The 25,132-nt window shown below is 43.2% G+C and overlaps 2 protein-coding genes across 11 annotated transcripts; one reads left to right on the forward strand and one right to left on the reverse strand.

Moving 5' to 3' along the window:
- Positions 1–183: 183 nt before the first annotated feature.
- Positions 184–19,541, reverse strand: LOC137804917 (endophilin-B2-like). 5 transcript variants are annotated; one of them, XR_011080186.1, is made up of 14 exons: positions 19,230–19,541; positions 18,609–18,750; positions 18,128–18,139; positions 16,947–17,075; positions 16,526–16,659; positions 15,570–15,662; positions 15,454–15,465; positions 13,019–13,081; positions 11,533–11,556; positions 10,839–10,928; positions 10,601–10,701; positions 8,190–8,388; positions 6,447–7,110; positions 184–1,336 (listed from the first exon to the last, which is right to left on the reverse strand). XR_011080186.1 is itself a non-coding variant. In XM_068604414.1 (13 exons), exons 1-13 carry the CDS (start codon positions 19,290–19,292, stop codon positions 7,003–7,005), a joined length of 1,170 nt encoding a protein of 389 aa, XP_068460515.1. In that variant the 5' UTR covers positions 19,293–19,541; the 3' UTR covers positions 5,366–7,002. The 5 variants fall into 5 exon arrangements, 4 of the variants coding, with proteins under 4 accessions (XP_068460515.1, XP_068460517.1, XP_068460516.1 ...); XM_068604414.1 differs by lacking the exon at positions 184–1,336 and having other exon boundaries at positions 5,366–7,110; XM_068604416.1 differs by lacking the exons at positions 184–1,336; positions 18,128–18,139 and having other exon boundaries at positions 5,366–7,110.
- On the forward strand, positions 19,041–25,110 carry dph7 (diphthamide biosynthesis 7). Of its 6 annotated transcripts, none has more exons than XM_068604410.1 (10): positions 19,041–19,156; positions 20,143–20,314; positions 20,776–20,906; positions 20,975–21,062; positions 21,770–21,867; positions 22,144–22,301; positions 23,003–23,075; positions 23,147–23,212; positions 23,302–23,474; positions 24,155–25,110. In XM_068604410.1, the coding sequence occupies exons 2-10, from the start codon at positions 20,183–20,185 to the stop codon at positions 24,565–24,567; spliced, it is 1,332 nt and encodes a 443-aa protein (XP_068460511.1). In that variant the 5' UTR covers positions 19,041–19,156; positions 20,143–20,182; the 3' UTR covers positions 24,568–25,110. The 6 variants fall into 6 exon arrangements, with proteins under 6 accessions (XP_068460511.1, XP_068460509.1, XP_068460512.1 ...); XM_068604408.1 differs by lacking the exon at positions 19,041–19,156 and adding an exon at positions 19,731–19,870; XM_068604411.1 differs by lacking the exon at positions 19,041–19,156 and adding an exon at positions 19,731–19,870 and having other exon boundaries at positions 23,335–23,474.
- The last annotated feature ends 22 nt before the right edge of the window (positions 25,111–25,132 follow it).

Below are 25,132 nucleotides of genomic sequence, written 5' to 3' on the forward strand. Positions count from 1 at the left end.
GACGGTTATGACATGGCTGTAAAAATAAATTAAGTTAATCAAAGTAAGGCTCCCCATAAATGTGCTTCTCCTGCGGCAGAACACGGCTGTATCGTCTCCTGCTGCAGGAGAGCTTCCTGCGTTGAGCCCGTCTGCAACAATTAGTGGACCAAAGAAAAGAAAAGTTCACAGTGAGTGCCGAGTGTTTAATGAGCAGTGGATTCAATTCAATTCAGTCTATTTTGTATAGCCCAAAATAAGAAATACAAAAAAAAAGGGAAGAAACCTTCATGAGAGCAACATCCTCTATCAGGATGGACAGAAGCAATAGATGTCATGTGACCACAATGAGGAACGTTACAGCACTTTACATGAATACGACAGCAATTATTCATGTTATGAGTAGGCGGCATGGACCACGATCCAAAAAGCCACAGTCCATGTCAGCGGAAGAGGTTACAGGGAGGGGCTGCTAAATATTTTTTTTTACAGAAGTATGCTCAAAGGCTCTATTATTTGTTAGCCAACAAACCATTGTGGTTCAAAGAAAACAATATCAGCCAGCGCTTTTCCACCAAGCATGCTAATGCTGCAGTCACACACAAAGCATTGTAAATTCGACGCGCGAGTAGATTACATGCAAAGTCAATGCACACAAATGCTTTCAAATTTTCGGCTGGGCGGTGCTAATAGCGTATTTGACGCGTGGCGTTAGCCAATCAGCGTTGAGAAGCTCCGCCCGTCATCACCGCCATCCTTCCGTTGCTAAAACCACTGGTGAAATGTTCACTGGGTCATGACCTTTGTTTCTTGAATAAGGACAAGCAAACAATGATCTAAACTTCCTAATATTTACTTAAATGAAACTTAGTTACAGTTTTTATTGTTTTTACTGTTCTGCACAGGGTTTGTCGGCTCCTTCTGCTCCTTCAGCTCTTTCACATCAGATGCTTCCTCCCCGGTGTGTGAAGCAGAAGAACCACAAGTCCTTCCTCCCTGCTGCTGTCAGGCTGCACAACCAGCTGAGCTACTGAGCTACAGGTCCAGAGATGAGCTCACCGCGAGGCCGAGATGGACAAGGACCAGCCTCTGCAGGGTCTTCATCAGGTGGGATGAAGGACCATCCTCACCAGGGTCTTCATCAGGTAGGATGTCAAGGCCACCAACCTGAAGCTGTTGAGGTCCTTGTTGAGGTCCATCTTTGGTACCGGTACCTTGCACGGTGTCTTCCATAGCAAGTTGAAGACCTGCTCCACTATCCCGCACAGCTGTTCTGCGCTTGTTTGAGGAGCCTTGATCTGATGGCGTCTGGACCCGTGGCGTTCCTCACCTTGATCCTCATCAGTTACTTCTTCACCTGAGACACAATAGAAGATAAAAGATCTGCATCAACGATGAGTGCACGTTCGGGAGTTTCCCTCAGGAAGTAGTCTCACTTCCTGTCCAGTCGGTTAGCAAAGTGAACTGATAGATACTTGGACTTGTCCTCCACGGGGCCCGAGCCTAACGGGGTCTTCAGCCGGAGCTCAGGCCAAACACTGAACGGACCGTTCCCCATTCACCACAGTTATGTGCACACATCTTGAACATGAACATTATTTGGGAAAAACATGGTAGAAAAAACATCAAGTTACACATATATAAGGGTAAACAGCATTATTAAGCTTCGAACCAATTTTAGTTATGAAAAATTGAGTAGAGTTCAAACAATGAATGCTGCGCTGACGGTTTGAATCCAAACCATAACCTATGACACATGACTCATGTCTTCAAGACACTGAACTGAATGTGAGGCCAGCAGAATGGTGAGGCACATAACCTGTTCAGGAGGAAGCTTATGGGCTTAGTCTGTTTTTGTGTTGATAATCTCTTACAATTGAAGCTTTTTGATTTTCCCACTGTAAAGCGCTCATGCACAGATGTTTGGGTATTTGGTCGTTTTGAGCACAAGATTATATGAAGTCATTAATAAAACATCTGCAGTAAGACAATTAAAGCGTGTAAAACCTTAGCAACTGATAAAATATTTGGCCCATGAACATGAGAGACTATGAATGATATTTACAGAGCAACTCCCACGGATGCCTCCAGGAATGCAGACAGTTGATTGTCTGCATCCTGACGCAAGGATTCATGAATGAAAGGAAAATTTTAAAGAAAGGAAAAAAACTAAATCCATCATAGAAATTAGGATCTCTGATTAGTCAGCATGTATTTAATTGGTGCTGCAGGATAACGTGGGCTATTTACGCCTGAAATAAACAGTCCACATGTAGCGTACCAGACGAGGCGGATTCCATCCGGTTTGATAAGCACTCAGGAGTAAACAGAGCAGTTACCGGCAGAGCCTGTCAGCCCACGCTGCTGCCACGTTATGGTTATCAAGAAATAAAGATTACAGTGCAGAACTCATTTAAACACACACACACACACACACACATATATATATATATATATATATATATATATATATATATATATATATATATATATATATATATTATATATATATACATGTATATATATATGTATACATACATATATATATATATATATATATATATATATATATATATATATGTATACATATACATATATATATATATATATATATATATATATATATATATATATATATATATATATATATATATATATATATATACTATTGTTATTGTGGATTCTTTTATATTTTGACTATATGTCTCTTGTGTGCACTTTACCCATCTGCTGCTGTCTGATCCTGCAAATGTCCCCACTGCGGTACTCCTAAAGGAATATTTGATCTAATCTAATGGTTGTGAAACAGGAAATAGAATACAAGAAGTGGTCAGACGCGGCAGCTCTCCTCTGGCCTCTGAGTCGCTTTCTTGAGAGGCCAGAGAGGATCAAAAGGTCCACAAACAAACAACCACTGAACATAAGGAAGTTCATCAGCGGTCTCACCGTAATCTCACTTTAGTCACACCTTAATCTCACTTTAGTCTCACCTTCATCTCACCTTAATCTCACTTGAGTCTCACCTTTATCTCACCTTAATCTTAGCAACACAAGTTCATTATCCGAGCCGCTGAAGTGACAGGCGACAGGACTCTATTACCTTTCAACAATGCTCTTAAGTGACCACCAGCTCAACCGCCTTGCACCCATCACAGTACACAAGCCTTCCAGATATTACCATCCGTATTTATATTTATATAATATATGTATATTCTCAAAACATATAGATTCAGAGTACAGGTATCTACTTAAGGTTTGATCACTTAAATCAACATTATGTCAGTTCCTACTCTCTGCTTTCCAAAGACAGGCGTTATCATTGGTGGAGATGCAGGAGGGCAAAAGTGTGAACTCTTTGTATGAGAGGAGCAGTGGTAATGCTCTCGTCTGCAGCCACAGGATGTGGTGACGTAGTGGTCAAGCGGAGGCAAATGATCCAAGCATTGTGGTCTCGATGCTTCCGCTGCATCGTCTTGGCTGGCGATGTTAAAAACTTATTTACTCTAAATCTCTCTCAGATGATTAAATCTAGATTTACAAACATAACACCCCAACGCTGTAAGACCTAACAAATACATATTTTAAGGAATAGTTATTATAAGAACATTTATTTCCCTTTTCTAATTAGAAATGGAAAGAAGAAAAGCAATTTTCTTAGGTGAGAAGATGCTGAAACTTTCCAGTTTATTGCTTATTGCATGACGCAAATGTAGCATTGTCATGACGCAAATGTAGCATTGGCAGGAGTTTTATTAGTAATTCATTAAATGGGAAGTGTTACTAATTGACAATTTCCTCTTGTGAGTTCCAGACAGCAACAACAAAATCACCCACATCTTTTGTTGCAGATACACATCTGAGTTTTGGTTCAAATATTTGGTGAAGTCAACATGTTTCAGGATGTAAGGCCTGTGTGGTGGGATGTTGATGTGAAAGGATTTCAACACAACTCATCAAAGGGATCTTTGCCGTACACACAACCACACCACCCACACACACACACTTTCATTTGACATACCGCACTGTGAATATCTAAAATAGTGGAGAACAAAAGGTGTAGGTGGCAAGTGAAACCTAGTGATGAGGATCAGAATAGATTCTCACGTTCAGGGCGTGTTGTCATACTCAGTGACAACACACTCTGAACATCAGGTCTATAGTTTGGACTGGTTCAGGTCTATAGTTAGGACTGGTTCAGGTCTATAGTTGGGACTGGTTCAGGTCTATAGTTGGGACTGGTTCAGGTCTATAGTTGGGACTGGTTCAGGTCTATAGTTGGGACTGGTTCAGGTCTATAGTTAGGACTGGTTCAGGTCTATAGTTAGGACTGGTTTAGGTCTATAGTTTGGACTGGTTCAGGTCTATAGTTAGGACTGGTTCAGGTCTATAGTTAGGACTGGTTTAGGTCTATAGTTTGGACTGGTTCAGGTCTATAGTCAGGACTGGTTCAGGTCTATAGTCAGGACTGGTTCAGGTCTATAGTTAGGACTGGTTTAGGTCTATAGTTTGGACTGGTTCAGGTCTATAGTTTGGACTGGTTCAGGTCTATAGTCAGGACTGGTTCAGGTCTATAGTTAGGACTGGTTCGGGTCTATAGTTAGGACTGGTTCGGGTCTATAGTTAGGACTGGTTCGGGTCTATAGTTAGGACTGGTTCGGGTCTATAGTTAGGACTGGTTCAGGTCTATAGTTTGGACTGGTTCGGGTCTATAGTTAGGACTGGTTCGGGTCTATAGTTAGGACTGGTTCGGGTCTATAGTTAGGACTGGTTCGGGTCTATAGTTAGGACTGGTTCGGGTCTATAGTTAGGACTGGTTCGGGTCTATAGTTAGGACTGGTTCGGGTCTATAGTTAGGACTGGTTCGGGTCTATAGTTAGGATACACTGAGCTCTTCTTTCTCTTCTTCTGGATGAATTCCTTCAGTCTTTGTGCTTCCTCTCCTCACAGGGTTACGTGGATCGTGGGTTTATCTGGACCATGGTCGTGTCTGCTGACGTGATTGTGGCGTTCAGTGCTTAATGTGGACAATACAAACAGTTGTAACTCCACGTTTTGGCCTTTCCAAAACTTGGCTTCACAGCCCGGTGCACTTCCTGAGGGCGGCGGCCAGAAAATGGGTAAAATATCTGCGGGCTGAATGCATGTTGGCCAATCCCCTGGTGCTTTTACACTCAAACGGGATAGTATTCAGAGTAGTACTGACCAAACGGAAATCAGATCGTTTCTGTTGGCTACAGATTCTGTATTCATGTTCAGAATTTGTTCATAGAGATTAACGGCACCCAAATGTAACAACCCGAGACCACATTACGGAGTAATAGAGACTATGATGTTCTTGATGAAGCACTTCTGCGTTCAACCATTGTGGTTTGTTATGCTGCATGAATTCAAATAAATCTTACATTTTATTAAATCACATACATGTCATTCATTCAGCGTGGTTAAGGAACAGGCAATACATATTATAATAATACAAGATGAGGTAAACAGAGCCACAACAGAACAAGTTAAAACCCAACACAGTGACATGAGCACAATGAGCAGAAACATTCATCTGCCAGAACCAGACGACGTCGTTCCCACCGCTCTCAGGAAGGAACCCCGTTTCCTCATTTCTCTTCTCCTCTGCCGGCAGATGCTTTGCATTTTTAAACTTTGTGCTCATTTTACAAAAACTACAAAAAATGAGTGCATGCACGTACACGTCTTGGATGTGGGAGAGCACATTATCTTTTGTGGAAACGTATTGGTGCTCCAGTTCTCCTGCAGACACTCGTAGACAGCAGGACAGGCTACTAGCTGTAGCTCATGCAGCACCAAGACTGAGGACACTTTGTATTGTTGGGACAGAACAGCGACAGGCAGGAACATTTTAAATAAATAAATCAGTTGAAGACAAACCAAACTCACACACGAAACAAGCACACGATTAAAAGGAGTTGCAGTCTTGCATGCCATATGTTGTGTTTGGACATTTAGTTGAGACGAGCACATCCCCATCATTTTAAGGCAGTAAGGAGTGTTCATGTGTGTTTGCTGCAGTGCTCGCGTCGCTCTGCAGTGAGTGAAACGATGACAAGCAACAACTAAAAAGCCCATTTGCGGAGTCAAGACGAGGGAATGACATGAATTACTCAAACACGTTAAATGTTCCCTTCGCTTTGAACAACAGGGGTTACAATCTTTCATTAGCAGTTAAGGCAAATCTGCTTCCCAAGGTTTCAGGAGGATTAGACGATAAAGCAACGATGAAAACTTTATTGGCCGTTTTATAGTTATTGTTCTTTAAAAAGCTCATGTTTGTCATCTATTAATGGATAATAAAGATACAACACACAATAAATGTAATGACGTTCATGTCGTATTGGAAGACAGTGGAAGGGGATGTCTGCAGCAACACTAGGAAGCAGCCATATCTTTCATTGTTATTAATTATTATTAATGTACGTCAGCCTGCTGGTTTTCACCTCTTCCTCCTCGAAGGACGATCCGTCACACAGATGACCTGCACTGAGCGGACTCAACGGGTCTGTACTCTCCGATGGGAGAATCAAGGAGGCGTGCTTATTGCATGCTTGTTTTATCCACGAACACCTCGAAGAGACAATAAAGACACTTTGTTAAAACAAATCAGTTCAACGACATAAATTCAATGGAAATACCTTCGTAGACAGTGTGGACGGTCTACCTGAAGCATTGGGATGCACAACAATAAATAAGTAATAAATAGGAAAAGAAAACAGCATCATAGCAGCCAGGCAACCATATCGAAAGTAACGTTGAGCAATCTCCATCTTCCTGACTCACTGTAACAATGTCTCCATCATCACATCAGTGTTGTGTAAATGTACAGACAGTGATTGTGTGTTGAAACACAACACGCTAATGCTGACTGTGGAGGAATGCTATGGAAAGTTACAGCTTAGTGGAAGAGTGTGAAACTGAATGAAGCCAATGAAAAACCTTCCCGCTCCAGTCGGTATCACACATGTGCGCGTGTGTGTGTGTGTGTGTGTGTGTTCTTTAGCTGAGAAGCTCCAGGTATGTGACGGGCACTTTGCCTTTCTGGTTTCCTCTCTCTCCGATCAGCCAGTCAGAGTCCATCCCCGGCACGGTGTAGACCGTGATGAGCTGCAACACAGAGATCACGGACACTCAGAACACAGAGCTACTTGTAGCTACTCATACCCTGCCCCCCCTCATCCCCGGGGGTCCTCCTGTGGTCAGAAAGAGCAACAGGGTGCATGCTGGGCCTGCAGAGGATTCATGGGACAAACACACAACTTTCACTCAGCAGGTTTTGTCCTGTGAGAAACCGATTGACACTGAGCTGACTTATTACCTCCACCAGAACCAATATTCGTTTTTTAATGAACACCTTTAGTTGTGGTTTTTAGATTTAAATTTAGTATCTTTCTATGTCGGTTATGAGTCTTGTTGTCTTGTGTCATATGGCATTTTCTGGTGTTTGTTCCTGTAATGTGTTTTTTGTCCGTTGTGCACTCTGAACCTGGTCTGTTGTTGTCTGTATGAGTCTGTTGTCTATGGTGACAATCGAGTTTCCCTTCTGGGGATTAATAAAATTTTCCATCTATCTATCATGTGATTCCTCACATGTGTGTGTATGTGTACCTGCGTGTGTGAGAGCCGGATTCAAATGAGAGCAAACCCGTTGGGTGAGATGTGAACGAACGCGTCTGATACATTGCAGTCGAGACTTTGTGGCTTCGTGGAAATTGTGGCTTGTTTTATTTATTCACAGACTACAGCGGTGTGGTGTCTGGTGTTCTGGTGAGTAACACAACTTTGTGCCAATCGCATTGCTGGAGCCCAAATAACATAGAAAAAAATTACTAGATAAAAAGATAACCGTCTGAAGTTAGTGTGAAGAAGTGTGAGGTATTTGAGGTCGTGACCCTTTAATGTTCATCAGGGTCACTGCTGACGGGTCGGAGGTTTATAGCAGAGGGAGACACATGAAATACAGGCCGACTCCACCAGCATGAGAGGCTGTACACACTTAGGAAATAAAACATGAATCTTTAAAAGGAAACGCCAGACACATTGCTTGAATCAGCAAAAACCTCAGTGAGGCTCGTCATCAGACTTGGAGCAGGTTCTGGCTTGAGGCCAAGAGCCATTATTCAACCAGCTGCAGACGGCTGATAACTGATTGTTGTTATTATTATTATTAGCTGATAGAGGCTTACCTCGTCCGCCAGGAGGGAGAGCTCACTGGAGTCAGCGGCATCGTAATCGTACAGGACTTTAGCCTTCCGGGTTCCTGTAGCCGGTGCCTGAACTTCCTCAATCTTCAGTGTGTCCGTCTCCACCGGGCTGCCGGGTCCTTCTGGTGCCACGCCCGTGGCGGCTGAGGACTGAGTGTTCAGTGCAAAGGCATCGGGAAGCCTGAGGGGAATGGCAGAGGATGCAGAGAGGACTACAACACACAAGCGGTTGTTCTCATTTTATGATGCATCACGATATGTCATGAGTGATGAATTCACACTATTGTTGCAAAGGGGCGGAAAGTTTCCACGGGAATTTTGGCTCGGGAATTTTTTTAAAAAGAAATGTGCCTACGTTTTTTGCAAAAGCAGATAACAGGGAACTTAAATGTAGTTGAGAACAAGACTTTGTACGCTGAGCTCAGCTGGACCCTGAAACATAAACGTAAACATAAAACGTTCTGTTGTTTTTGACGTTTTTGTCATCAGTGTTGCGTCTGAATGTTTCAGCCCGATGCCTGGCAAGTGAGAGAGCCCCGAGTTGCCTTGAGGTCAAGAGCGGTACTGCAGACAGACAGAGATTTCAATTACAGCTCACAGCATATTGAAAAAAATAACTGAACTAGTTAATTTTTTGAAGATGTGAACTTAGTTCAAAATTTTGAATTATGGACTATGAACTGAACTAGTTCATGTAGAAAGTGAACTTTCCCAACACTGTTTGTCATTAGCATGTTGATTACTTGGTAAACTGAAGCCATTTTCATTTTAATACCAAGTTTATTTGTATACAGTAGACTTCTTACAGCAGTGAGAGTAGGACGTATGTATGTCCACACAAAAGTACACCGTCACATCCATTATTCGCGGCTTTCGGAATGTCAAAAAAGTCATTTTTAAAAGTTGTATTATAAATGTTTGCATGCATGCATGCTTATCACAAGGTAGATACAGTTAAATTACCCCAAAATTTCCAGTTAATTTCCGTTAATTCCCGATAATTCCCGTATATTCCCGTATATTCCCGTGGAAAGTTTCCAACTTTGAATATTCCCGGAATTTTGCAACCCTAATCCACACGCTCCAAAACAACGAGCCAAATCAGAGTGAGGTGTGGAAAATTGGTCTGGATGATGTAGATCATTGATGGTTTAAGTAATTCATCACTAAATGTAAGAATAAAGAAGTCTCATGTTGTAAATTGTCGCATAATTTTGCAAAATGTGATAACTGCAGTGTTTTTCCTTTTCAGTGTGTCTTTGCCTGGAACTTTGAAGGGACTTTTTCATGAGGCTGGTTTCACAATGTTTTTTTGTATTTACTTACTGATGAGGTCATCACAAGAAAAAGTACATTTTGGAAATATGAATCCTTTTGAATTGCACTTTTAGTTTAATTTATTTTGAATCTGTAGAGAAGCTGCTCCTCAAGACAGTGACTTTAGTAAAGTGTTTGATTCAGTGAGTGAGTATTCTCAGGTAAAGTTCACTCATTTCAGTCTTTTTGAAACTTGTTAGTTGTTGGACTTTGAGTTTGTGATGAAAGTCGGTTTAAAAATGTCTGAAGAATCTGAATTGTTATGTATGTTGTAAGGTGCACTTTGTGGTTTTTAAATAAAATGCAGCTAATTGCTACATATTCTGTATGGTCTCAGGCTGAGTTGCGCTTGCTGTTAACTGACTTTGATCTTCAATATTTAGAGCTGGATGTTCAACTATTAACGCATCAGTTGAGAAGTTGAGCATGCGGTGAGTCCCAGAGCCAGACCAGTGGAGAACCACTGATTTACAGCTACTGAATTACAAAATGCACATTTTCCCTTTACGAATCTTATTCAGCGTCTCATGAGTTTAGATTCACTGAAATCATTCATCAGATTCAGGTTCCTGCTCTGCCAAATGGTTACTACATTTCAAAGATTATTAAAAGAAATATAACAAAATCATACAGTAATAATGCTGTTCCACTAGAGGATATCAGTTAGATGCTTCAACACATCTGCAGCATGTTGAAATGCCCAGCCACAGTGCGCTGGTCAGATGAAGAGCAGCAGAGGCCCAGTGCATTCTGGGTGAACTCAAATGGCTCTGATGGTTCACGGGACACGCTGCGGTCCAACCGACATATAAAACCAATGACCCACAATGCACCAACTTAGTGCATTGTGGGTCATTGGTGACTACATCCCATAATCGTTGGCATGTTTGTGGCTGCCCAACAGCTTGCGTACTTACAGAGCTGCAGCTAGTCCATATGCAATGCTGTTATTGAGTAATGTCATATTATTACACAGTAGAAGGTAGCGTACTTGCACTGCGTACTGTTTGAAGTACAGGGTGGCCACGCCTCTAAAGAGCAGTGCAACTTAACCACGCCCCTCCACCTGGTCTCACCTTCCCAGCTCTTTCTGCAGCTCTTGCATGTGGAAGTGACATTGCTTGTAGTACGCTGCCTGAGCCTCCACGAACTCATGCAGGCAGCGCAGGTGGTTTACCTGCAGAAAAGGAACAACACAGTCACACATCTTTTGTTGTTTTAACATCACACAGGTACAAAGAAAAAAAATAATGAATAAACCCCACAAATGCAAGTTGAAGTGTGTGTGTGTGTGTGTGTGTGTGTGTGTCCTACGTGTGTACTGCTGATGCCTTCCAAAAGCAGCCGCGTGACCTCTGCTTGGCGGTCGAACTCGGTTTGAGCCACTCGGAGCTCGTGTTCCGCCTTAAACCACAGGAAAAGTATTAGTGACACATGTTTTTACTCCAGGAGACATGCTGAGAGACGGTGACCGGTCATGACTAATGGTGGTTTAATGTGATCTAACAGGAAGTGTTTTCATGGGCCAGAACCCTGAGCAGCTACACCACTTCATGACATCAAGCAGCAGTCATGAGGGAAGACTAGCTGTTTTGAACTGTACTGTGACGTGTGCAGCACAGACAGAGAGAGACAGAGAGAGAGAGACAGAGACAGAGACAGAGACAGAGACAGAGAGAGAGAGAGAGAGAGAGAGAGAGAGAGAGAGAGAGAGAGAGAGAGGAGTTGGATCCACAGAAGGGAATCAAGGCCTCAGGATGCTTCAGACTAAGAACTTGTCAGATTGTCAAACCATTTCTGAAAGCCGATGGGTGTGACGATGGGTGTGAGTCATTATCTCCTGATTACAATTATTTGTGTTGGGAATGTGCCTTTCATTCTGGCCGATTCAAACAGGCAGAAGATCTTCTGCTATTGGACCACTCAGGACCACACATGGACCTCCTTCATGAAGGCCCAGGGGTCTTAGAGACCAGGCAGTTAGACACAACAACATGGTCATACTTACTTTTTCCACTTCCTCACTCCAAAGCTGAGAGGCCGAAGCATAAACAAAAGAAGCAGAGAGAAGGCAGTCAGTTATAAGCATGATTTCCCAGAAGGCCATCACTCGTGTGCCTGACCTTCAATAATGTAAACGCTATCGCTAAAGAGATCGTGTCCATCCTGAAAGGAGCAAAACGTAGGAAGAGTTTCATGGCTGAGTGAATGTCGGCAGACCCGATTAGGGATGAACCAATCACGCAGCTGCTATCACTGCGTTAACCCCTTGCGTCTTGGGCATGAGACCGCTTCCTCGGGTGTACTTCCTATTTCGTGGTGTGAATTTGAAGTTGAACTTCAGTCAGTGCTGACTCAGTTTTGGAAATCCCCAAACCAGCTCCAGCCATGTGCAATGTTAGGAATGTCATTGACTGAGGTGCGGTTAACCGACCTAATCTTCAATATTCAGGAGGTGGATTCCACTAAAAACATGTTACGTCACGTTTGAATCAGTATCGATGCATCAGAGTTTATTCTTTCTCCCAATTAGCCCATCACATAGGGAAAGGTGACCTCACATCATTCATTGTCAACCATACTGGTTCTAATATTAGTTATAATGCCACCCTCAGACGCATCGTGCTGTTTGTTGTGTGTGTACAGATCCAACAAGACAAACTCTTATTTGATATGTTGGTGTAGACTCACGTCTATTTATGTATTCATTTGTTTACGGGGCTTCATTTGAGCAGATGTGTTTTCTGGGCTATTGCTGTAATTCATTTGATGTGATTAGTGCACATTTTGTAGCCATTTGGATTTGAATAAAAAGTCTGTTGGTCACATGTGTAAAGATATGATGTTTCATGGGCTGTGACTTCTAAGTGAACTTCCCCTTACGCAACGTTCAGTTTGGGAGTCGAGTGATCTGCTCTCTCTGGATGTTGCAGACTGAAGACGAAACACTTCACTGTTGTTGTTATGCTTCAGAGCATATCGAAGGGATGACGGGAGGAAGGTTCACGATCAGTGCAAGACGTCATGACAGCTTCTGTGACTGTGTTGTTGTGTATAAAGAGGAGACGCTCCGCTCGTGCGGAGAGCAGTCTTGGATATGTGATTAGTAAAGTAACACGTATCTCTGGCTCTGCTCCTTCTTGGCAAAGAAAAAATGGCTTGTTTAATGATTGTACAACTGGTGTCGAGCACATTTTTCTAACAAAGTCAAATAGTTGTTTAATAATAGCAGCGTGAAAGTGTCAAATTCATTCCTGACAAAATGTTTAGTTTTTTTCCAAAGATGGCCGAAATGACAGGAACCTCTAACAGACATGTGGAACGAGGCTTTCAATGAGATATTAGCTCGCTGCAGATTTGTTGTACTGCTATATATGTCGGACAATAAACAAGGAGGAACGTCTGAAGCAGGTTTCAAGTCATTGAGAAAGGTTGCAATCTTCGTAAAGAGATGGTTGAACATGTCCAGCTTTAGTAAAACAGTCTCTCCTTACCGCAGAGGCACTGGCAGAAAGCACATAGTTGCGGGGTCTGGTCTCCTGAAAGTCAGGTGCCATCTACAGAAACAGTTATTACAGGTTATTGAACATTAACACAGAGTACACATGGAGACATACCCAGAACACACTGCAGCTCAAGATGAGACACACGCATCAGAAAGCACCGCAGATATGAAAGCACACAACAGCACTGTGCATTCAGATATATTAACATTAATACTCACATTTGCTGATAGCTCTAACACATGAAGCCCATATATTGCTCAGATAAACACTCTTATCTGCTTTACACAACGTTTGAAAGCTCCAAAACAAAAACTACACAGTTATCTACATTAGAGAAGACATTAAACTAAAAAGCGTGTGTTTTGTTTTATAAACTCTGTGAAAACACCTGAAACCAATCAGACCACCAGAAACCAGAGCGTACCCACTCCAGGGTCTGGTTGGCTCTTTGGTGAGAGAGTTAGAAGACAGTAATAATAATAAACTGTATTCTCTTTACAGTACAACACAGTAAGTATGTTCATGTCACCTTCAGGTAAAGTCTTTGTGTAAAATTGTTGTTTCGCAAGAGATGCAAGGTATTTAGTATTTTGTGTGTGGAGAGTCGACAAAGAGGGCCCTTGTTTCAGAAATTGTGAGTTAGCAATAGTAAAAAACTAATAACTTTATGAGCATTAACGTTTGAAGTAGAACCTAATGGGCTCTAGAGATGTGAGCGGTGGATTGCAGCACGAGGCGTGTCTGCTGAGAGGTGATGCAACACCACTGCATCTAAACATCCTCTCCGCACTGGAGCCGTTGACTCATCCCCCTCTGACCTGAACCAGCCACTGGAAGTAGGAGTGTCATTTTACAAGCTTGAAGCCGGAGGTTATCATGCACATGCTCACATGCATACACAAGTCTCACATTGTCATTAACACTCTGATGAAAGTCAGACTTTTACATTCTGTCAAACAGTTTGAACAGAGTGAAATGAGGAAGGAGCTTTCACAACGAGGATTTCTATGACTTCATTTGTTCTCAACAGTCAGACGTAAGCACCAGAGCTTCTGGCTGACAGCGCTGCACAACCACCTGCTGGCAAAACAATATCATGGCGTCAGGCTGAAGCCGGAAGCGGCTTCTTCACCGTTTCACAGAGACCAAAAGGAAGAATTGGTTTTGGTCAAATTTTATTCTACAAGCCCACTAGAACATAGTCCTGTTTATTATTTTAACAAAATGTCACATTCAGTCCAAAGACTGAGCATTCATCAGAAGGATGTAAATGTAACAGAAACAGGAGCTCCACTGTCTCTGTTAGGCCCGTCATTCACAATGTTAGAGGAAGGGAACGTGTGATTCAGGGGCTGCTTCTTATCTGGAGCCGTTTCAGGTCCTGAGCAGCAGGCTCATCACTACAACTCTGTTCTCTGGGTTGTTTGTGTTTGGACCGTCTGTGACACGTCCTTCTTTTAATTACCAGATTTCGTTATTTGCTCCAAACATCTGCGTTCACACTACAGCTCTGTAAGGCTGGGTTGTACCGTCAAGATTAGCTCTACTCAGGGTTTAGCAAAACTTTTAGAAACCACTAAATCTAGATTTGAATCCAGATCTTATTAAGCAGAGCTCAGTCCCACAATTTAAAATCTCTGTTTAGTTACTCATGATGACTCTTCTTTTGAGAAATAATCAATGTTTAGATTAATAAAGTAAAAATAATAATAGACAATAAAAAACAAACAACAGCACATTGAGGAAACAACATTTTCATTGTCTGTTCCTCTTCCTGTTTTAAACAGATAGAGAGAAATTCATAAGCATCATAAAACTCAGTTGGGTTTTCTGAGTTTGTCTACGGATTGAGCATAAAGAGATTTACAGTTTATATTTAGGATAGTTTTCAAAGCTTTGTTCAAAACAAATTTACAGTTTACCATTGATTATTTAGTTGATATATATATATTACCAATTCATTATTAAAATCTCAAATACTGGGATTGTGCTTTAATCTCTATTCAGACACTCATGAATATTCATATTTATACAGGCAACTTTTTTAGTTTTTTTGTGAGACAATAACCTTGTTGTGATGCAAGAGTTTGATGAACCACTCGACCCCAGTGACTTGGTAAAGCTGGTAGAATAGACTCTCAGAGGCCAGTGTTTTGCTGAATGTGGTCAATGGCTGCTGATCATTTCCCATTATATTGTTTAATATGCCACAGTTTCAGTTTCAAGCTTTCCCCACAAAGAGGCGACTTTGGGTCAAACTTGTTTTTCCAGTCCATTGCTTTGCTTTTCTTTCTTTTTTAAATCAGTGATTCATAATGTATTGGCACAAAATGACACAAAAAATGGAATGAAAGCAAGTGAGACAGGAAAAAGTAGCCAACATGTGATCATACTGAAAGTCTCCAAATGTATTTAATACTCACTTCACCGTCGCACTGCAAAGGTTATGAATACACAGACAGCTAGTTAGTCACGGCCAGGCCAGCAGCACCAGAAGCTTGAGACATTGAGGTGTGCGAGCCGAGGCAGCAGGACTCACCGCGGCCTTGGCCTCCGCCACCTTGGCCTTCTTCAGACGGGCCTTACAGGCATCCAGGTCCAAGCGCAGATTCTCCAGAAGACGTCTTTCTTTCTGAAACACAGACATGACCCACATGGTGGGCTGAGCGGAGCGCGTCCACGAACACGCAATTCACGGCAATAAATGACCCCAGGCTTCCACAGAAGACAGGTGTTACCAACAGGTGTTTCAATTTAATTTGTTTTGTATAGCAGGTTGTAGAGAGGTTGGAAAAAGAAATACCTAGTGTTGGAGAATGGGCCGACATGCGGTGCAACATGTATGTAATGGAGAGAACTTTTAACTTGAGCTCATGCATGTGCAGCCGCGATGTTTAGATTACAGTTAGAACCACAGGATGCACTTAGGATGGGTTCATTAAAATCAATGCATGCAATTAATAGTGGTTAAACAACACATAAATAATGACTTTAGGTAGGGCTCTTTGTGTGGGACTCACTGTTCATTTCTATTGTAATATATCACCACTCTTACATTTACTCCAGAGAGTGCAGGCCTCTATCCTTTGTGTGGCTGATTCATGTGTTTGTGTGGATTCAGAGCCGATCCGACCATTTTCTTACAACTAGAAATAAATAACTATTTACATCATAAATATCTGTTTGACTTTGTGTAATCGTTTCTATTGTACATGTTTGTTTGAAAACACATAATGTATCACTGTTTCTTTAGATTTTATCTTTTATTGTTTCATCCTGGAGAGTTCTTCATGGTCATGTGGTGTTCATGTTGTCTATGTAATTTTTGGTAGTCTCTCTAACAAAAAAAGGTTCGAGTTTTATTTAGAGTTATGTACTTTGTGTAATCGATGACACCATAAGACTGAGGCTCTACAAATAACTGCTGCCAAAGGACTCAGCAGCTTTGTACTAATACGACGTTAGTGTAGAGTGGATGTGGTGTTTCTGACTCACTGAAATGGTCCTCCAGTCTCCTTCCAGAAAGTTCCTGAGTGGGGTGAGGAAACTGATGGCCGAAGTCTGTAGGAACTCCCTCTCTGCTGCTCCAAGCCTCCTCTCACACTCCCCCACCTCGATCAAAGTGCCCCCTGCAACAACCAGGTTGAATCCATTCACCACAGAGTCTTCTGTTCAATTACACTCTTCTCTCAGGCCTGAACAGGTCTTCTGCAGGTGCATTGTGGGTAGACAGTGCTGTCTGGGCTACCCTGAACCCAACTACTGACAATGAGCTACGGCTGTCAAATGACTCAACACTGTTACGCAACCAAATGAAACGGAACGTTACCTTGATTAAAATTACGGATTTCTCTGGCTTTGTAAATTGTTGGACACATTTGGGATTTACACCATTTATACCTGGATGCGTTCATACCATAGGGAGTTCCAGGACCAAACTCCTTCGCTGCATCCAGCATGTATTGACCCAGCAGCTCTCCATTGGTGATCCTGGATGGGGCCTTCCTGTCCAACTTTTCATAAAGGAACTCTTCAATTCTGGCACCTACAGAGAAAGTCCAGAAGAGTTCAGGATATGATGCAGCAGGGAAAGAAAGAAGTGTTGAACACTTTTAGTATTAATCCCTCATGTTGATAAATTAAGAACTATACTTATGAATAATAACTTATGCGTCTGGGAATGTTTCGTCCTGATGGACAGGTGGTACCTTCATGGTAGCTCCTCCCATCAGTGTGTGAATGGATGAATGATGACAGCAATAAAGAGGTTTGAGTGGTTAAAAAGTCGCCATACAAGTCCAGTCCATTTACCATGTTCTACTCCTCAGTGTTAGAACTCATCTCTGCTTTATGAAACTTTTTGTTTTGAATTAATTCCATAAAGCAAGTTAACAAGTGGAGTTTAATAAAACTTGACTTGAATGAATAATTCAATTAATAATATATGGGGCTAATGGTTCAAGTAGTCAACATAACAGAGCTAGCACACTATTCTCAAGCAGCAGATGATGGGGTGATTGCTTTATAGAACTCCAATCAAATAGGATTGTGCATCTGGCTGGAGTCAGATGACAGTAATTATAGATCTAGACTTCTTAGAAAAGCTACGTCCATCATTGGAATGGGTGACGATCTGAACGGGTTAAAAAGTACTAATATATTTTGGAGACAATCTAATTAAACCTTTGGAACAAAAGTTTTACAGATTTCGTACATAAGTGTGCGCTGATGTTTAGCAACAGAAACACAGGCGAGTGCAATAGCATGTTAAGCTAGGCAACGGCATCCACCACTAAAGGTTGTGAATGCAACCTAACAAACATACTGGCAAAACATAAACATGGCTTCTTGCAGTGTCGAGACCTGTCAATCACCTTGTGGCCCCGCCCTAAAGCATCCCTTGCTTTATGGTCTGTTTAACTCGAAATGAGCACAATGTACTAAATGAACATCATGCTGTAGTGAAGAAAACTTGAAACTAGAGCTTGAGAGATAAACTCATGTTTACAATGTTTACATCAAGCGAGTGTCCTAATAATTCAAAGTCAAGAAGGGTTTCCACAGCATGGCACCAAAAGAGGGAGACAGAATACTTACCAGTGTGATCAACTGTAGCATGGGGAATCAAAAAGTCACACGTTAGAGCTCCCTGTTAGTATTTGTTCATGTTTACCAAATGATTTGTAACCATTTAAGATATTGTTTGTAAAATGAACAATGATGATGAACCACAACTACAAAGTATTAACTGTCTGAAAAATGTTGATAGATGCTTCACGTCCTTTATTTACTTTTAAACACGCTAATATCAGTTGCAACTTTATAAGCGCTATTCAAATATATATCATGCTTGATGTTTGACAAACCATTAACAAAGTGTTACAAATATCTGGTCCATCTCTCTCTGTCATGTTTAAACTATGTAACAATGTATTTGGTAATCATTAACAAATAATTACTAAATAATGTGTTAGAGCAGGATGGTCATAACAGATAACAGAGTGAGAGCATGATGGTGTTACAGAGTGAGAGCATGATGGTTATAACAGAGTCAGAGCAGGAGCGGAAGAGAGGTTACTTGGGTTGGGCTGCAGCAGCGCCTCTGTCTGCCTGTAGATCTTCTCCGTCCACACTTTGGTGCAGTCTGCGCGGCTCAGCAGGTTCTCAAAGTGAGCGTCCAGCTCTGTCTTCTCCGCCTGGCCCAACTTCTCCTCTGTGAACTGAGGCAGAGCACGAGCACACACACACACACACACACACACACACACACACACACACACACACACACACACACACACAGATTACAATCAATTATCATATACATCTATGGCGAATCAACGTGATAGCGTGACGTCATGAGGGTCCGATGGGAACAGGGTAACTAACCCTAACCCTAACACGTCGATCAAAATGACCTCCGCTCTTTAACAGAGTCCGTGATGAGTTCATGCTCCGGCGGGCCTTGAACACAACGTCACGTGGAGCCAACCGGCCGTTAGGCTCTGCGGTTACAGCTCGGCCTCCCCGGGCTGCGGTGGAGCTCGTCGTTACCTGCTCGATGAATATTGCATTGCGTCCCGCTTGCGACGCCATAAGGATGCTCCGTTAGCTCGAGCTACGGCGCTGGTACGTTACCGGTAGCAGTAACGCCAGTATCAGCTGGCTGTCAGAGCGGAACGAGCGCAGAGCTTAGTATTACCTGGACAGCCCGCGTGAAGAACAGTCCAGCACCGGAGGCTAACTTCTTCACGTTGAAGTCCATTCTGTCCGTCTGGTAGCTCGTGAAGTTGCGCTCGAAGCAGACTAGCTTACTCTATCTACGGATGGACGTTCTGGCTCGCGGCAGAAATCACGTGACCATTACCAGTCGTCACGTGACACACATCACTACATTTAAAAGCACAAAATTGGACAAAGTGGATTAAAAATGGCTCGTGTCTATAATTTAATAAAATGACGACAACAGCAGTGACTTCACTTCAGCTTAACTCTTTCACGCAGGTGTCGTGTTTTCTATTCTGTTCATTTACGCAGTACCAAACGTTGGCCAGCAGATATCGCTGTTTTGTTATGTAATGATTAAAAACATATACAATTGATTCAAAACTATTTATAGCCGTAACAACACTGAGAAGACGGTACTCAAGAATACTGTAGTATCTTGACTTCCGGCATACACATAAATACTACGTCATGTGTTAAACTGGCGAGCCGATCCGCTCCTTGTCGGCCATATGCTCTAGTTTCTGAATTGTTGTTTCGCAGTGGTCCCTGAATGCACCATTTTGCGCAGCAATGACGTAACGACGCACACGCTTGTCGAGTCGGGTCTGATCACATGTGAGTTTTGTTGATATGAGTTGTTCTGTGGATTTTCCTTGTAAAAAGAGATGTGAGTCTCCACCGGGTCCCAGTTGCGGGTTGGAGTTTGCTAGCTAGCCGCCAAAGAGATGAGCTAGCTACGTTAGCTCCGATAGCCTCCTGGAAGCCAGCTAACGTGAGATGTTGTTGCTGACAGTCTCACGTGCTAATGAACTAGCTACTTTATACACATCTGAATTCACGTGTGATTTTACAGCCCTGTCTTAACGGGATTTCACGTTGCTTCGTAGTTACTGCTCCGGTACAAAGACTGCCTGCCAGCCGGAGGTCATGGCTTGGAAGTCAAAGACTCGCAATCTGCAGGTGGTCGACACGGAGCTGAGTGCGGACACGGTGGAGTGGTGCCCGGTTGCCCCGAACCATGACGTCCTGGCCTGCGGGACCTACCAGCTGCATGAAGGGGTGAGGTTACATGCGAGCAGTCCAGGTGCGTCTCATTGCTGTCAGGAACAGAAGCGCAGCTATGTGGCTCTCTTCATCCTCAAGTGTTCACTATCAGGAGCAGGTCACCTGTCCCAGCACTGTGTGTAGTCTGTATGTCCACAGGGACACATTGCGTCCACAGGACGGAGTCATTGGTTCTGCTCAGACAACAATGCGCTTTACTTTACCTTTATCTGCAACGACAAGAAGGAGGCTGTTGGATTACCAACAGGTGGAGGGGACTGCTTAGAGACCCTGTGGTCATTGGTTTGTTGGACGTAAACAGGAAGTCCAGCGTGCACACAGCACATGTATTGTACATGCTTGTGCTGCCTTGTTAAGCCATACTTGTTATAATAGGATTAATTGTGCAGCCAGAGTTCTTTGTGACTTATGACTATGACTGATGACTGATGGTGTCCTTTATGTACTTCTTGAAGGTAGGTGAGGAGGCCCCCCCAAGCCGGACTGGTCGTTTATACCTTTTTGAATTTGGACAGGAGGGATCCATGAGCCCTCCTCTGACAGAGCTCCAGCGCGTTGACACAGCGGCCATTCTCGATTTGAAATGGTAAGCCATCAGCTTGACCAGTGATGCTACTGATGCAGCGGTCTGCTGATTCTGTTGCATGTTCTCAGGTGCCATGTGCCGCTGCCAGGGGGCGCCATGCTGGGACTGGCAGCTGCCACCGGAGAGCTGCAGCTGTACACACTGTCAGACAGTCAGGTAAGGGAATGTTTGTAGGCATAAAGATGATGTTTGTGGACAGAATCAGCACGTATGTTTGACAGGACCCATGATTGTAGGATATAGCGTCCTCTAAGATCTAAACAGTAATAAGTCCAAATGAGGATAATTCTAACCAAACTCGGTTATAATGTTGACGTGGCATTGTCTGCCTTTTCCATTAATTTAATTATATGCGTTTTAAAGCTACTCAAACTGCCAAAGTGTAGTAAATGTGTTATCTTGCATTCCCTTTAAGAAATGGTTCAACACCAGTTTAGATGGAGGACAATATAAAATGTTTCAGGGCTGCATAGTAGATCACGTAATGGGCAGAATAATCAACTATATGTGCTTCTGGAGTAAAGCCGTGCTGAATGTTTAGTTTTTAAAGCAGAGTTTGCACCATTACGCCAACTATGTTGTCACGTTTGAGTGCCCTCATGTCTTATAAAGAAGGAACAATCATGGAGGCCAAAAACCCCAAAACCATTATCATCAAATGCAGAGTAATAGCAGTCTAATACAACAGTGTTGTTTTGTATTGCTACTTTTCAAGCTGTAGCTGCATTATGTTCTGAAGACTGAGGAGTTTGAGGCCTTTTGCATACTACTGTCCAAAAAAACACCTCACATTGTAAGCTTTACTTTACTTATGATATAAGGCACAGTGGTTTGTGCCGTCGTTAATGAATGTGTGTATCCAGCAGCAAGGCGGCCGTAGACTGCACCCTCTGAGCAGCCTGCAGGTGGCAGCAGAGCGGCTGGCTCTGTCGTTAGACTGGTCCACTGGACGACTGGACAGGTAACCAAAGAGGCTGCAGCTCAGTTTCCTTCTAATCGTTCATGTCAAGTATTCTACCAGAACCACTGTCCATCGAAATAAACTTGATCCCTGTTTTAAATGTTACGTCCTGTCTCTGTAACTCCAGACTTGTAAAAGCTTCCATCTATGAATGGTACATTGTCATTAACATTATGTTGGCACATCAAAGCCTCTTCTAAATAAACCAAACTGGGGCTGCTTCTCTGACATGAATGTCCTGAGGCGCTGGTCACGTTGAACCTAATTGTTTTGCAGCAGTGACGTGCGGCTGGTGTGCAGCGACTCTGCAGGCGGCCTCAGCGTGCTCTCCCTGGCTGAAGGCGCTCTGACGGCTCTGTCCCAGTGGAAGGCCCATGACTTTGAAGCCTGGGTCTCAGCCTTCTCCTACTGGGACACGCAGCTGGTTTACTCTGGTAACTTTCCTTTAAAGCATTAATTTGCCACATTTTTCATAAATATTTGCAGGTCCCTGATCTTTTTGGAGACCCAAGATGACATTTTATTCAGGCCCATAATTTTCTTATGGTTATCAGCCTGCCTATATTCACCTCATGTCCAGATGCTTCTGTTTGGATCGATAGTGACTGTGTGGTTGGCATGGAGCTGCTCCATACCTTAAAGGTGGTGTTGGTAGTGTTGGAAAACTAGCAACATTTTTCTTCAATCAAAATAGCTAGCAGCACTAGCGCCAGAAGTGGGTTAATCTAGAAAGAAGTGTTGAATCCTTGATTTACTTTTCTCTGCCATTAATTTTAACATGGTATTCAATTGGAGCCAAACTGATGCTGAGGTTTTGAGCTTCCTCCCTAAATCTCTATTTGAGTTCCCAAAACAACAATACATCATGTAAATAAATGGTAACATGAACAACACTGTCAACTTCCACCCATTCACACACGTTCATACACTGATGACACCAAACTAAATATTTACTCGCCCACCAGTAGCACTTAGGGAGCAATTAGGGGTTCAGTATTTTTTGCAAGGACACTTATACATGAACCGGTAATCCTGAGCCACAGCAGCTGGTTTTACAGCAACACAGAACCCAAACAAAAGGTTTTACTAATAGATCAGAAGCTTCTTCTTATGTGTGTTTGTGTGTGTGTAACAGGTGGTGATGACTGCAGACTCAAAGGCTGGGATCTCCGGCTGGGTCCCTCCTGCCCCACTTTCTCCAGTAAAAGGTAGAGTCCACGTCACAGTTATTGTCTGTCTGTTGAGGCGAAGCACACTGACGTGTTCTGTTCTCTTGAAGACACTCGATGGGTGTGTGCAGTATCCTCAGCAACCCCCACCGGGAGCACATCCTGGCTACAGGCAGGTAAATGTCCCAGTGACCCTGTGTGGCGTTGAGTGAGTCTTTGTTCTTGTCCTCGGTCATGTGACTGTCTGAGGCCTCTCTGCTGGCAGCTATGACGAGCAGGTTTTGCTGTGGGATGGCAGGAACATGCGGCAGCCGCTAAGTGAGAGTCCAGTGGGAGGTGGAGTGTGGAGGCTCAAGTGGCATCCGACCGACCAGCACCTTCTGCTGGCTGCCTGCATGCACAACGACTTCCACATCCTCCACTGCCAGCAGGCGCTCGGTAAGTGTGGAGGAGGGAAACATGAGTTTTGTTTTTCTTTTTATTGTTGGTTTGTCATTCAGTTAGTTTACGAAGCTCCCTAACTATAGCTTTCCTCCCTCTTCAGTTTGGCCTGCTGGTCAAACAATGTAATGATACCAGAACACGCATTAATCAGTCCAGACACAAAATGAGCTGGCATTTTGATTGATGGAGATATGACAGGAAATGAGCTCCTTCTCTTCCCTCAGAAGGTCTGGGAACATTGTTCACGGCATCTGGACGCAGTTTTTGTAACGTCGCTGCAGCGTTCCTGAACCAGTCCTAACTATGAACCTGAACCACCACAACAAAACTCAATCATGATGATCTTCATGTCAAACATGTTTCCACATGACGCCCATGGTGGCTGGAGGAACACTGATCGTATTGATCTTTTCAGAAGCAATCGGTCAGATTGATGGAAGCCTGTACTTCCTCAGGCGACTCTCTAAAGCTGCATGATGAATATGCCGTCACTGCAAAGACTTCTGAGACGGAAGAATTAGGAACGATATCAAAAACCACTTCAATTTCTGTCTGAGCTAAATTATTTGACTTGGTCTTTCTGTCTGGATTTTCAAGAAAATTGCGCACTTGCAAGTGTATGAAAAATTCTATGAACTAAATGTTTTTGTTCTTGTTTCCAACATGTCGTCCAGAGGGCAGTGGAGGAGCGTGTCCCGTCGTAGTCTCCTACACCCTCCACAACTCTCTGGCGTACGGAGCTGACTGGTCCCGGCTGTCCCTGGAGGAAGCGGCTCCCTGTGCCCCCGTTGCTGCAGAACCAAAGGAAAGCCTGGCAGAGAGTGGCGCTCACTTGAGGATTCAGTATGAATCGCCCACTGCCAGCTTTGACACTTCCCTGGAGGATGATGCAGGCCGATACATCCCAGAGGGCATTGCGATGCCCTCTGTCACCCCGACTGCAGGCCCTTCCTTGAACCCTACTACTGAGGAGGCCCAATCACTATCTTTTCTGCTGGCAAGCTGCTCCTTTTACGACCATACGCTGCATGTGTGGCGCTGGGACTGGACTGCAGATCAGGCTCAACTGGGATCGGAGCCATGTTGACCAGGCTGGACACCATAGAAACATCTCGTATCAAACATGTACCGAGTCAGGCAGAGTGTAGCCCAACAAGTCCGCAGACTCCTCACAGACGCTGCAATTAAGAAAACCTTATATTTTCATAGTGACACTTGATTTTTGTAACCTTGTATTTAAACATAAATTGCTTACAATCCTCAGTCCTGTAGCAGCAAGATCACTACCTCCATTCACCCACCAACCGTTCCTTCATTATAACCTTTAAGCACTAACTGTGAGGGCGTTATCGAAAAGTGTTCACAGAAACAACTGGCTCAACTGCATGCAACATGTGTGACTTGGTCCTCAGAAGGAAGTTCTCTTCAAGTGCACCCTCCTACCATATCATGATGCTGGGCTCCTGGATTCAGCCCAGATGAGCTAAAGGCTCTTAATGACCCTTGTCTATGTAAACCCCTTGTGTTTGCTGCTCCCCAGAAATTAGGGTTGCTCTCGTGGTATAACAAGTCAAATAAGCCACTTGAATTGTTGGGTAAATTATTTACATGTCTGGGTCATTAAAGCTACATTGACATGTTCTAGATTCCTG

This window comes from Clinocottus analis, unplaced genomic scaffold, assembly GCF_023055335.1.
Source record: "Clinocottus analis isolate CAN_PGR_092001 unplaced genomic scaffold, fCliAna1.0.p SCAF_7, whole genome shotgun sequence".
In the NCBI taxonomy this organism is placed as follows: Eukaryota; Metazoa; Chordata; class Actinopteri; order Perciformes; family Cottidae; genus Clinocottus; species Clinocottus analis.

What these genes read in the sequence shown, in the direction of transcription:
- dph7 (XM_068604410.1), top strand. Translation starts at nt 20,183, where the DNA reads ATGGCTTGGAAGTCAAAGACTCGCAATCTGCAGGTGGTCGACACGGAG. An exon ending in GCCATTCTCGATTTGAAATG is followed by an intron (nt 20,907 to 20,974) that starts GTAAGCCATCAG and finishes GCATGTTCTCAG; the next exon opens with GTGCCATGTGCCGCTGCCAG. An exon ending in CCCACTTTCTCCAGTAAAAG is followed by an intron (nt 23,076 to 23,146) that starts GTAGAGTCCACG and finishes GTTCTCTTGAAG; the next exon opens with ACACTCGATGGGTGTGTGCA.
- LOC137804917 (XM_068604414.1), bottom strand. Translation starts at nt 19,292, where the DNA reads ATGGACTTCAACGTGAAGAAGTTAGCCTCCGGTGCTGGACTGTTCTTC. An exon ending in GGAGTGAGGAAGTGGAAAAA is followed by an intron (nt 10,929 to 11,532) that starts GTAAGTATGACC and finishes CTGTGGTTTAAG; the next exon opens with GCGGAACACGAGCTCCGAGT. An exon ending in AAGGCATCAGCAGTACACAC is followed by an intron (nt 10,702 to 10,838) that starts GTAGGACACACA and finishes CCTTTTCTGCAG; the next exon opens with GTAAACCACCTGCGCTGCCT.